The sequence below is a fragment of the Agelaius tricolor genome, unplaced genomic scaffold (genome assembly GCF_023055355.1).
Source record: "Agelaius tricolor isolate 1412-34295 unplaced genomic scaffold, bAgeTri1.0.p SCAF_27, whole genome shotgun sequence".
Lineage (NCBI taxonomy): Eukaryota > Metazoa > Chordata > Aves > Passeriformes > Icteridae > Agelaius > Agelaius tricolor.
In genome coordinates, this window is record NW_027269287.1 from 6,377,894 (window position 1) to 6,392,259 (window position 14,366).

General features: G+C 37.2%; 1 protein-coding gene across 9 annotated transcripts in view; it reads left to right on the plus strand.

Annotated features, from left to right (window-relative positions):
• Positions 1–14,366, plus strand: part of ADGRV1 (adhesion G protein-coupled receptor V1) — a 288,663-nt gene that overhangs the window by 216,832 nt on the left and 57,465 nt on the right. For all 9 annotated transcript variants that reach the window (XR_011682574.1, XM_071448717.1, XM_071448721.1 and 6 more), the window contains one exon: positions 1,651–1,829. Coding sequence is in view for 8 of the 9 variants with exons in the window: in XM_071448717.1 (XP_071304818.1) it covers positions 1,651–1,829 (179 nt within the window). In the remaining variant the exon portion in view is untranslated. The remainder of the gene's footprint in view (positions 1–1,650; positions 1,830–14,366) is intronic.

Sequence of the window (14,366 nt, forward strand, 5' to 3'; positions counted from 1 at the left end):
ACAACCCCTTGGTCGAGGAAATGGGCAAAGTTTCCCTCAATAAAATAATCATGTTGCATTGTCTTGTCACAGTATATGAATTTTTACTTATCCTTACAATAGATGGCTGAAAATGGAGCCTGTAAATTAACATTATTATATGAAACCCTTGTGTAGGCCATAGAGAGGGATGATTATGCTTGTGTTAGGATTAATGAGTCCCTGAAGGTGCCCGTCCTGTCTCCATTGACTGACAAGACATGCTTAAAGGCACAAGCTCAAATTAGATACATTACATGCAAATAAGACAAATAATCCCTTATGGACCTCATATAAAAGGCCAGAAATCATAATATAGCATGTGTACCTGTAGGTATAAAATTTTTGAAGTGGAGAAAGTGAAGAAAAATTAAAAAAAAAATTTTTTTGTGGATAGCTTAGTTGTTTATTAAGCAGTGGTGTGTAGATGTGCTTTAAAAAATGCTCACACATGACAGTGTTTATACTATGAACATCTTGAAGAAAATTCAAATATCCAAGCTATATGTTAAGTATTCTGCTTTACTTGAAGAGTTTCCTTACTCATACTACTAATTCTTTCAAGGAATTTCAGCTATTCCACTATTTTGATTGATATAAGGTTTTAAACCACATTATGCTGTTTGATGATGAGTTGATCATAAGAAAACACAGAATGTTTAAGAGATGCCTGTAAGTTTACATTAATTTATTTGCAGTTTTTTCTCAAACTGTTATGCATATATTACACAGAATCATAGAACCGTTGAAGTTTTAGGGGTACCTTGAGGCTGTCTACCTCAAACAGCTAGGGCAGGTTGCTCAGGACTGTGGACAATTTGGTTTTGATTATCTACAGACACATACTCCACAACTGCTTTGGGCATCTTGGCCCAGTGTTTGACCACCCTCACAGTAAGAAAGCTTTTTCTTGAATGCAGATGAAGCTTCTTGTATGTTAATTTGGGCCCATTGCCTCTTGCCCCACTACTGGGCATCACTGAGGAGAGTGTCTCCTTTGTCACTGACTCCTATCAGATGTTGATACATATGGATGTGATCCCCCTGAGCATCCTCTTTCCAGGCTGAACAGCCACAGCTCCCTCAGCCCCCCACCATGGGAGAAGTTTTCCATCCCTCTATCATCCTCATGAACCATTGGTGGACTTGCTTCATGTCTGTATTGCACTGCTGACCCAAAAACAGGATCACAGAACCATCAAAGGAGCTTAGTGTGTTTCTTACAAGATTCATACAGCTGAACAATAAGATAAAAATATTAAATACAGATAAGATTTAGAAATACTATATGCCAGTCTTCTATGTGAAGGTATGAATATCTAGAGAAAAAAGTGACTTTTTCCCCAAAAGGCTATTTTTACATTGCAAAAATAGTGTTATCTACTAAACAGGGTGTCTCTTTCTCTGTTAGTCTAATTCAAAACAGTTATATAAATAGGCATATTGTTTCTAAAATGTCTTTTCATTACATAAGAGAAAAAGTGAGGGCGAAGTATTTTTGTTGGATAGTGTTTATACATATACCTGCACTGGGGCAGAAATATGCTGCATTGTGACCTTCAGAGTAATTAGTTTTTTGGCATAGTTTATAACCAGCAAGTCTACTGATTGTTTTTGTGCTTTTTTCTCCAGGCCATTAATTTCTGGTATGTCCTTGTGATGAATGATGAACACACAGAGAGGCGCTATCTGCTTTACTTCCTTTTGAGTTGGGGGCTTCCAGCTTTTGTTGTTATCCTTCTTCTAATTATCCTGAGAGGAATCTACCATCACAGCACAGCGCAGATTTATGGCCTTGTCTACAGTGATCTGTAAGTGTTTCCTTAAAAAAGCATGAACGAGGCATTGTATTGTCTGTTTTGGTTTGTACTTAATTTTCTTCCATGTGGAGAGTCATATATAAGCATAGAAAACTGTCATAATTACAACAGTATGTCTTCATAGAACCAGATGCATTTAAGTGGAGATAGATAAATAAATATTTTTGCTCTTTCCTACCTTTTTTTCCCCCTCTGGCTTCTTTGCTGGCAAACTTAATCTGTGATGATAGCTCTTCTAGGATATAGGGATAATATACTTATTGATTTTGGATCACAATTACATTCTTCATGTGCAGAAAATAAACATTCTTCTTTTTAAAATGAATGTACAAATTCTTTTTATGAAAACAACATATGACATTGCTTTCAGGGTAGACCCACAGTAGGAGAATATTCATCTGTCTTTAATAAAAGAGGAAGATACAGTGTGCATCATTCCATTAGAAGAGAACAAAATTTAGTGTTTTGTTTTTTTTGCACCAAGGGAATTCCTGGAGTAGATACTTGAATTTCATACTGATGTTTAAATATATGCAAGTATATATAAACACACACACATGTGGCCTTATAAATATTGTTTGTATATACATATCTGTGTGTGAATCTGTACTGTGCATGGTAAGCAGGAATACCTGATTTTGATGTAAATGAGTTACATTGGGTACTAGAAGTTCTGTGACCATGTTGGCTGAAGTTTAGTCCTACATTCATAGACATCAACTCAACTCAGAAATATAACTGAGATCCACAACAACAAACCATTGCTGATGTTCATGTTATATCAAGGAATGCTCCATAGCTGTGTACCATGCCATACACATCAATATTTCTCACAGAACGTGTCTTTTTCTTTATGGTAAAATGCTTCTTTGTGCATAGTAAACCCAAGGAATGTGTGTAACATAATCAAGTTCTCCGACAGCAGCCAAACTGTTTAGTTGATGGTATCATGTAGTGAAACAGTTTTCCAGTTGCTTTCTTTTGATGTCCATGTCTCATTCTTTGAAAAACAAGGAAAAACCTTACAATTCTGATAAAATTATTCAGTAGAGGAAAATTACTGAGTCCAACCCATTTCCCAAATTAAATACAAAACTTTTCCAGCATTCTATTACAGTGTACAAAAGCTAGAAATCATCACAAGCTTAGTGAATGTGCAGCTTATTCTGTCTCAGTCAACATGAACACTCTAAGAGATATCTGCAAAAATTTTCATAAATAGCATCAATGCTAATTCCTGATTTGAAAAGCACTGTAAGGCTTGCTCTTATTTATACAAGATGGCTTTGAAAGACAGAATGTAGAAATGGAGACAGATTGAACTACAGCACTTGGTTTGTTTTCTCCAAACCAGAGTGCAGTAGTGGAAAAAGTGACAAGGAGACTTCCAAATCCAAACTCATTGCATCCTGACTTCAGAATCAGCCTCAGAAACGGTTTGAGAACAGTAGTGTGCTGGTAAGAACTCCTCACATATGAGTGCTGTAAGACTGGTTAAAGTTACAGAAGTAGTGAAGCCTGTTATCCTCACTCTCTCCTAAGCGATCACTCCTTCAGACAACCCATTTCTGCATTACTGTGGTGTCTGACCAACTGTTTTGTTCTTAACCAGTATGCCATGGGCACAATTAATAGCCAACAGCATATCTGTGTTTGGAGAAGTTCATTTTATTCTTGCACTGAAGAAAAAATGGGTTCAGCCATGTTGTTTTTTATCTTTCAAAGGAAGTATTAGGATAGAGTTTCCCTCCAGATATGACAAACTCTAAACAAAAATGCCTGTATTTTATACTGTGACTCCCATGTCCATGTCACAGTATAAACCAGTAGTATACTGTTGATTACTTTAATAATTAGCAGTGTTTATATATGGTATGAACAGTTATCTCTTTGGCATTGTGTGATTTTTTTTTTTTTTGGTAAATTTGTCTGTATAAATGCCACCAAGCAGCATTTTTTTTAAGGTTGGAGTTCAATGACAAGTGAAAGACCTAACTGACACAAAAGGACTCTTTCACTCTTCCCTTGTGCTGATTCCCCTGTTGCTCAGCTGCAAAGGTTGAAGTCTCTTTGAATAAGCCTGGAAAAGATGCTGATTCTGCACAATTTTAAAGTAGTACAGGGCTCTTTTATAATATCTTTTAGAATTCTGGACTATCTCTTGGGTACAAGTCAATTGAGTGCAGCATAATTAACCTTTAAACTCATGTTTGTGAACAAAAGCTGGTACTTGTCATTAAACAATTCCGGCTTCTGATCTGAGAAACAGATGAGTTAGGGCAAAGCTTAAAATGGATGTGGTTCATGAACTCTCAACAGCACTGAATTTTTCAGGGCTACATGAGCGATTAGAAAGCTACTTTACTGACAAAGATTTCTATTTTAGCGCTTTTACTTGCATCTTTCTTCTGTAAGTGTTAGAGAGTGACAAGTGACAAGGATGAAACTGGAGAGAGCTAGATTTTACGTAATTATTCAATTTCTCTTTCTTCTTACCTCTCCATTGTGCTATACATCTCTTTGTCAATATCTACAGTTTGAATTTGCCTCATGTTTTCACCATATTAGTGAAATGTGTCTTTGTACTTTAAGAGATCTATTAGAAAAAACACCATTCTGTTTAACTGTGAGATAAAACTTTTCAGAACCTTAATGGAATGATTTTCAGAAATGAGGTCTAGCTGTACATACCAAGAATGCAGCAAATGCTGAACTCTCTAGAGTTTGGGAACCACAGTAAGCTTTGGAATTTGATTTTAAGGTGAATTTTGTCTTGTTGTAAACTCATCTGTTCATAAATTTTTCTTTATTTAATAAAAAAAATTCTTCTGAAAGGTGAGCTTGATCTTTTACTGCTTGGGTATTTTAAATCTCTTACCTACAGTAGCATGGTTTTATCAGCTCAGGAACTACTCTTGTTGCTGCTTTAAGCTTTAGGTCTGACTAGACCTTCTTGAAATCAAATTCACATAAGAAGGCCAAAGGACTTTATTTATTAGAGTATAAGCTAAACCTGTAACCTTTGAAAATGAGAACATTAGAAATTATTACACTTGACAGAATAAAAATTTTAAAGTTTATAAGCAAATATCTTCCTGCCCACTGTATCTTTGCAAATGCTGTATTTCATGCATGATTTTTGTCATGCTGTTTCCTATAATTTTTTTTTTTCAATTGCAACCAACTCTATAATTCCCTCTAGTTCCCAGAAAGTAGGAGTTTTTGTTCATATTCTCTCAGGGATCGGTGTTGGCCCAGTCCCATTTAATTATCTTTATTGATGATCTGGATAAGAGGATTGTGTCTATTGTTACAAATATGTGAATGATATGAAGTTGCACAGGAGTGTTGACCTGCAGGAGGGTAGGAATGCTCTGCAGAGGGACCTGAACAGGCTGGATTGATGGGCCAACATCAATGGCATGAGGCTCAACAAGGCCAGGTCTTGGATACTGCACTTTGGCCACAACAACCCCATTGAGAGCTACAGGCTGGGAATGGAGTGGCTGGACAGTGCCCAGCAAAAAAAGTGCTTGGGGATGCTTGTCAATAGCTGGCTGAACATGAGCAAGCTGTGCCAAGGTGGCTCAGAAGACCAACGGCATCCTGGCCTGGGTCAGAAATGTGTGGACAGTAGCACCAGAACAGTGACTGTCCTGCTGTACTGGGCACTGGTGAGGCCACACCTCAAGTGCTGGGTTCAGTTTTGGACCCCTCAATTTAGGAAGGGTATTGAGGCGCTTGAGAGTGTTCAGAGAAGGGCAACGGAGTTGGAGAAGGGTCTGGAGCACAAGTCCTGTCAAGAAAGGCTGAGCCTGGAGAAAATGAGTCTCAGCACAGGCCTTATCACTCTCTACAACTCCCTGAAAGGAGACTGTAGCCAGGTGGGAGTCAGCCTAGTCTCCCAGACAACCCGTGATGGGATGAGAGGACATAGTCTCAAGCTGCACCAGGGGAGGTTCTTCACAGAAAGAGTGACTAGATATTACAATGGGCTGTCCAGGGACATAGTGAAGTCACTTGGAGATGTTAAAGGAAAGGCTAGATATGGCACTTAGTGCTATAGTCTAGTTGCTGTGATGTTTGGTCCTCGGTTGGGCTCAATGATCTCAGATCCAACCAAATTAATTCTGTGATTCTGTCTGTGTCTTGGCTGTCTTTTGCTTACTCTTTTCCCTCTGTTAATCTCTCCAGTTTCTAGAAGTGTCTCTCTTCTAGCAGAATCTTGTATTTGCCCAAGGGAGGAATGATCTCCTTTGTCAGGAGGATCCCTGTCACACATTCATTTTCCTCTTTAAAATACCATGTGGCAAACAAAGTACAAAAGAAGATATGTGCCATTACAGTACTTTATATTTGTACAAATATCCATTCACTTGGATTCAGATTCATATTTTCTCATAGCAAAAATAGGGTTAAGCTTAAATATCTTAAATATTATATTCTTAAATATCTTCTTTGTATCATTGTCATGAAATATCTATGAGAAATAATGGAAAAGATTTTCCAGTGACATTCCTTCTAAAAAACCCCAAATACTTCTATGTCCTCTACAGTCCAGCTCAAAGCAGAGTTTTTTCGCAGGAAAATCACTGGATCTGTGATTATAGAGCCACAACTGTGGAATAGGGAGGCTGAGCTAAAGAAGCTGGATCTATGAAATTTTTGCTCTGATTAAGGGTTACAGCTCCTCTTGTTGCTCCCATAGCAGTTTTTCTGAATCTTACATATAGGGAGAGCTCAGGGAACAGATGAGCCTGCCATGGTTTTAAGCCCAGATGGACAGGAAACACCATGTTTTACTTCTTCCTGTCTTTCTCCTCCATCCCAGTTGAATGGGGAGGAGAATACAAGTGAAACTTGTATATTGAGATAAAAAGTACTTACTGTTTGAAAAGAAAATAAAATAATAATTAAAAGTAATCATAATCTTAATAATTAGAATAATAACAATGATATTTTTTTATTTAAAGTGATGCACAGTGCAATTTGTCTCTCCAGTTTGTCTGGCTGATGCCAAACACCCCTTCCTGAACCCAGATTGACTGCACTTACCATTTTACATACTGTGCATGAAGTTCTGTGGTGTGGAAATATCCTTTTGGTCAGTTCAGGTCACCTGTCACAGCAATGTTTCCTTCCAGTTTATTTTGCCTACCTTTTCACTGACAGAGCGTGAGACAAGGAAGAAAAAGTCCTTTACTTTGGGTAAATATGACTAGCAAAACCCCAAAACATTAGTGTCTTATCAGTACCATTCTCATTCCAATCCAAAACACAGCACTTGTACCATCTACTGAGAAGAAATTAACTGAAACCAGGGCAGAGCCATTGTTAACATTATTGGGATAAGAAACTCCATCGAAAATGTGCCTTGGTACCAGGCCCTTTGCCATGAGTCATGGGCACTTTGTGCCATGGTTTCTCTCTCACTGAATGTCTGACAGTCTGGTGCACTGACCCTTAACCCAGTCAGAAAAATGTACTGGGCGCTGCTTTGGGTCTCACCCAGTTGAATGACTGTCTCAGTGTTGGCACACATCCCAGGAACAGATCCCTGGCTTACTAGCTGTTCCCTAAAATGGAAATCTGTTTTCTTTAAACCAAGGACCAGTAACAAGAATATTTTAGCTTGAGTGAGCCAATTTCCGTCCAAGCATTTGGATTAAGTCTCATGTCTCCTTTACTGTATCACTTCAAAAGTGTTGAATTCAGCTGTGGGCAACATTCATATCACCTGAATTTTACAGGCAGGAATAGGTAAGAAAATAGCTAAGAATTGCCACAAAACCATTCAGGGATTTTCATTTAACTCAAAGACATACTAAGAAGAAGAGGTTTGTATGACAAATCTATGAGGCATTACCATCCTCTAATGCCTTTTATATTCTGCACGGACAAGAAGTGTCTCCCTGCATGGACCTCTCTCTGCAGCTTCTTTTTCCTATTATCCAAGTTTTTCCACCTCCTCTCCTCAGTTCACTGGCACATCATCTAGGATTTCAAAGCTTTCCAAACTGCTGTTGCTAGACCTCAGAACAGAATGATGTTGAATGCAAAGAAGAATGAAACAGAATGACTGTCTGTATGCAAAGCGAAGTGCTTCATGAACCACTCAGCTGAAGTTGGGGGGCAAAAAGCCTGCAGTTTTCACCACTGATTTCTCACCATTTGGGCTCTGTCCTTTTCTGCATAGTAAATTAAACCATCCTGAGCTACTGCTACTGCTACTGTAGTAGCAGTATAAATATGGATAGTAGTAGTAGTAGTGTGTAGCAGCAGAATAAATATTTCTGATGAACCAGAGCTACTTCAATTATGTTGACACAGTGCCACACTACAGGCATTCTTATACATATATATACACATACACACATATGCATACACATGCATATACATATATACACACATATTTATATAGGGAAAAATCTACTGAATAAGTTAATAAAGTACAAAGTTTGACCTTTTTGTATCCTGTACTTGTGCTTTATTTTCTAAACTTTTCCTGTGTTTCCAAAGGAACATAGGTAGTTGATGTGCTACCACCTTCTAAGGATTATTTAAAAATACTTCACTTCTAAATGGGATCACTTTAATTACTTTTCACTTATACCTCATTACCAAGATAAGTTTTCAGTGAGGAGAAATTGTTGGGGACAGTGGCAGGGGGTTGAATGTCTTTCATATATTGGCAAATATTTCTTGTAGCACATCAGAATCAGGCATAATCACTGTACTGTGCTTTTTAAAACTACAATAAAGAAAGACAAATTCTGGTTGCTTCAACTGATGGAAGTTTGAAACATGAGTAGAGAAGAATAGTTGTTACGGAAAAATTTCCAATCATTATGGGATGGTTAATGTCTGACAAATCATGGTATTATGCTTTCATGGTTAAGAGTTAGAAAGATGGTTGTTATGGGTGAAAGTTGCACGCCCTAATGCCTGTGAGGCCTGGTCCTTCAAATGGGTTCAGATGAAGGGATTTTTTGTGCCCCAAAAAAACTCCAGGAACTTTTCTGGAGCCCCTGTAGTATTATGACAGGAGTATCAAAGAACATCTGCAGGATGAAGGCTTGCATCCCTGTCATTGATAGCTTTTAAAAGATTCATATTTTCTTTGTAGTTGTACAAGTAACTAGTAATTTCATCCCTCCTATTTGTCATCTTTAATCATTAAAATACAGCCTACTACTACTAAACCAAATCATTCTCAATTTATCTGTTTTCCACCAAATTAGAAAAACCTTAATCTGACATGCCAGAATAAGTTGAGAAATACTAAGATAAGCAAGAGTGAGATCAATACCACCCACTAGTTCGGACTACCCCATTGATACTGACAAACGGAGCCCATATATAAACCTTCTTGTATTTGATCTTTGTAAAAAAGAGGTGGGAAAAAAATAGTAGGATTTTTGTTTGGTTGACTGGGGGTTTTTTGGGTTGGTTTTTTTTTTTGTCTTTTTAATTTCACTACAGGGCTGTTCTACAACCCCTCAATTTTGTCTCAGATTTTAGTTCCATGAAGTAAGTTTTAGTGTATTTAGTGCAATAAGTTGTATTTGGAAAGGCAAACTCTTGTCTGCCCAATGTAAAAGCCACAGTAAACAACAGCGTATCTCACTGACCTGTAGTAAGATCCAAAGGTTAAAAGGAATGCAGCTTTAGCCGACTGATTTGTGTTATTAGTATTACATTTAATTGTCAGTATGAAAAACATATTTTGCAGATGTTATTCTTCTTCCCAAAGGACAGGACTATGAACATGAGCTTCATTTATGTTTGACAGTTTGCACATGGAAGTGTCTTCTTTTTCAGCTAGATTTGTAGTAAGTCCTTGGTTTAGACAATGCATAGGAAAAGTAAGATTAGAGTGTCTTCCTTAAAACATAGTACTAGGGAAACATTTTCTGGCATTGTAGAAACTGTAACAAGTCTTAAACAGTAAAAACCCAAAAACATAGCCTCAACAATATATTATAGTTTCAAAGTCATTGATAATGACTCATACACATGAGGAGCAAGCCTAGATTTAAACAGGAGCAAGACACTTAACTGAAATCGGACACATAACTCCTTATGTAATTTTAAAATTGCGGTGTTAGCAATTATGCGCTGGCAATTTATATACAGACATGAACGAGACGGGGCTACTGTGACAAGTGTCTTGAGCTATTTATTTTTCAGCATCAGTCTCATTACATGGTTATGGTAATGGAGAGATGCTAACAACTCGCTGGTCAGGCAGCAGGCCAAAGAAACTTAATGTCATACCATAAAGCCGTCTTAGCTAATTACATAGAGCAAAAGCATACTGATGGTAGTTCTATCCAATCACCTTAAGCACAGATAGCTTTGGTTAAAACAATGGTGACCTATTCTCACATACAATGGGCCATTTATAAGAGACAAAGCACAGAACACTATTCATATTTAACTTTCTAAATATCTACTAAATAAACTTGTTGCAATTTAGAAAGCCAAACTACACAGCTTTATTGTTCTATTTCCCATGTCTTCACTACAGCTTAGATATCTTTTCTGCTGCTTTAGCACTGTTCAGTATTCTTCTGTAACTGAGGCCTGTCTTCTGCAGTTTTCCCAAAGCCTTCTGATTTTATGGATTCCCACAATTCCCCCTCTCTGTTGACTTAAAAAGAAACTTTCATAATCTTGTCGTTTATTACTTGCGGATTTCAAGCAGGTTTCTGTCAGCTGTTTCCTGGTCAAATGCTGAAGGCTGCAAATCTTCTGAGATTTGTGGAATGAGCTGCCTGGGAACTCCAGAGCTTCCAGTTCCTTAAAGTCTCAACTGTATTAATGTAGTGGTTATACTGGGTCTTTGCTGTTTCTTCTTTGGTAACTGTATTTCTTTAGTATTAACTTACACTCCAGGAAGAAAAAAAGAAAGGGACAAAACCAAAGAAAAACATCAAAAAAAAAAACTAGGTATAAAATTGTTCAGAGAAATTTCCAGAGGATCATATAATGAGAACACTGAAACACAATAAGTTGTGTTCTAAAACAACAGCAGATGACCTTTTGGATTCTCATTATAGAAAAGCATTGTTTAGACATTTTTATTTTCCCCTTTTTCCAACTGTTTGGCCCTACAATAACAGCAGCAGGAGAGGGCAACAAGGAAATTGTTTTTCTGCTTTCTTATGCAATAGGTCTGGTTTATTGACAAGTCTGTTGTTGCACACACTGACTCATACTAAATCTTCTGAAGATTCAGTTCTTTGCTGTTCCAAAACAGCATCTTGGCATTTCTTCATCTTTTGTTCATGGAGGACTGGATTTCCCCCAATGTGTTCTATTGTTGGTATTTACTCTGTGGGTACCTCCATTAGTGAGTATCGTGCTACTTATAATAAATTTTGACATGTCAGTAGAGATGATAGGATTAAATTTCTAGCAGTAAATCCTATGGATGTAGATTTGGCTTTCAAAAAACTGCCAAATCAAAGTCTGTCCAAACATAAACAAGAATGGGCAAGCCTTGACTTAAGTTCTGGCAATTCTAATTCTGCTCTTTCTGAGCTCACATTTCTTAACCAAAACAGTCTAACTGTATTTTCATTTTTTCCCTTCTTCTCCTCTTTCCCTCATTCTTTTTCCTCTTTTTTTTTTTGCTGCATAGACAAAAGAAATGAAAAAGAAACTAAATAACGCCAAAGAGTTGATGCCACATTTTCAATCTATAAAATCTGGGAGAACCATTATTAAAAATTTTGCATTTCACTTGAAACTTATCTGCAAAATATAAGGAAAATAATTATTTTCTGAATTAAGAATTATACATGAAATAAAACATATGGACCTATCTCTGAGTTAATCTGTATGAGACATAAACAAATTTAAATTAATCAAATACAAATGCAGCTTTCATTTTTCCTCATACCAAACAACCTCCATAATTTTATGGACAGTAAGAGATTTCTTGGGTTGTTCATTTTCCCATCATCCTGGTGAGGTGACTGAGGCAGAGTGCAGCACTGAATAAAAACAGACAGTCTAATTGTATTCAGCTTGGGGCAGTAGTATTTGATTTCAGGCATTTCAAAATGTATTTCTACAAGGGTGTGACTTGTTCCACCGCTGCATGGGATTCTTTGGGGCAGCTATTATGAGTCCTCTGAGATTTGCTTAACTTGACCCATGAGCAGATGGTGTTCAGTGTTCTAGAGAAAATCCCCATTTGCTTTTGAGGAAAAGTGATTAAACAAAAACAAAAGTAACATCATGCTGGAGTTTTTTAGATGCAGCTGCAGGGAAAGCACTCACCTTTTCATTTTCTATTTCAAAATAATTCCTTAGGTATATACAGTCTTTCTCAATGAATTGTTTAGCTGAAGTTATAGGGTGATTTTTTTCTCTCTGATTTGAGTTCTTACACAGTCTCTCTCTTAGGTAAATAGGGCAAATTGAACCAGAAATTTTCAACATTTTCACACCAAAATTTGTATGGTTCTTACCATGGAGGAAGATGGATAACATGGGAAACAGCTGGTAGAACATCATGGCTATGTGTTTACGAAAAACTTGCACATCATACAGAGATTTCTTCACACAGATTTCTTGTGAAGCTTCACAGAAGTGAACTTGTAGCTGCAGCTGCACAGGTGTTCTGGGGCAGAGGCTGTGTTTGCACAGGGGGTGTTTCACATCTCTGCACACACAGCTGCAAGCAGCAGCTTAGCTCATGTTTCTAGTCCAGTGCAGCACAACAATGTGGCTAACAAAGTACAGCTTTTGGAAAATGCCCTTAAAAAACAGCTGGTCCAGGAGCACTCTAACTGTAACAAGTGGGGTGTAGCCTCTGCATTCTGCAGGCTCACAAATTTAAATATGAGCAAGCAAACTGGTACTTCCTCCAGAGCAGAAACACCACAAGTTTCCGCCCTGTGCTGTGTCCTGAACACACTGTACTGAGAGATATGTCTGTTTCCCCAAAACGGGGAAAAAAGACACTATGAAAACCCTTAACATACATAACTCTACATATTGAAAAAAACCCTGGTAACATCCAGAGATGAAGGTTTTGTAGCTGCATTTTTTGATGGTAAGAATTGAGACAAGGATTTAAAAAACCCTTGCTAATATCAGGAAGGGGTGGCTGTAGCTCACTTATCATCAAGAACATTTATTTGTATTAGTGTTCATTGCTTATCAGTAACAGCACCAACATGAGCTTATGGTAGAAGTTCAGTGAACACTGTATTGTTGAGGTTAAAAAGAACACAACTCTGAGAAATCCTTTAAAATGCTTGGTACATTTTGTTCAATTTCTAATTTCTTTTACCTGACTTTTTCATAGCTTTCCTAAATGTCTTGTCTGGCTGGTAGAAAATCTACTTATTTTTAGTAAATTCACTTTCTAAATTGCAGAAAAGATTTTTTTTTCAGGACTAGCAGCAACAGGAACTGACATTTAAATATACATATAATGCAGAGACAAGTGTAATGTTTGCAACTTTTCTCTCTGTCACCTTAAATTTCAGAGTTGCTTTACACATAGTAGGACATTCCCGGGAATGATGGAACCCACAAATATTAGAAAACTTTCTTCTTCATAAAATGTAGCTCCACCACAGTACCAAGTTGGTTTTTTTTCCTAAACTTCTGTAATCATCATGCACCTCCTAATTCCAGTGGAGTCAGATTTTAGAATCCAATTCCTTGTGTTTTGGACACACTTCTCACAGCTGCCTAGAATTTTATGGAAAGAGATCAGGAAACTATTTCTCAGAAGAGCACATACATATTTAAATAACATTTAAAAATCTTAAATTGTCTCACTAGAAATTTCCAGTGCATAACAAATACATTTTTAAGATTTTTTTTCTAAATAATCTGGGATTTGAACTCATTTATAATACTGTACTGCAACTCCCATTAGGAAAATCAGACTGTGGTTTAAAATTTGTCACAGTCCATATAATTTGACAATCATGGGATAAAAATTCTGTTTGTTTTCAAATAATTAAAAAAAAAAAGGATGTGTCAGGGATTTTCCAAGAAATGTAAGAAAGCCTGTGGCAACCATATTCTGTCGAGGCAGTGTCAGTGCGTCATGCCTCTTTGCAAGATCCCACATCATGTTTGATTACTGAATAAACCAGTGCTGCTTTCACCTCCCTATTGGACCATTTTCTGGAGTTACCTCATGCAAATATAAATCAGGTAGCTCATTCCTATTATTATTAGCTACTGTCTTGTTGCTGAGTATACAAAAAAAGAAATCTATTTCCTGAGAGGAACCTCTTGCTGAAAGAAAACCTTGCATAACAGAATGTAATCAAAATATAAGCCCAGAACACATTTCAGTCAGCCTCCATTGCTTGAACCACTTCTCTAGCCTGCCAAGTGTAGTTTAGAGTATTGTGATGCAGGTGTAGTTTTTGCTGACCAATGCAAAATCATTCTTCCCTGCTTAGTCCTGCAGAAAAGTCATCCCAGTCAGAAGTTCTAGGTAAGTGCACTCATACTGAAGCACTGAGTCATGAAAGAGGGCATATTTTT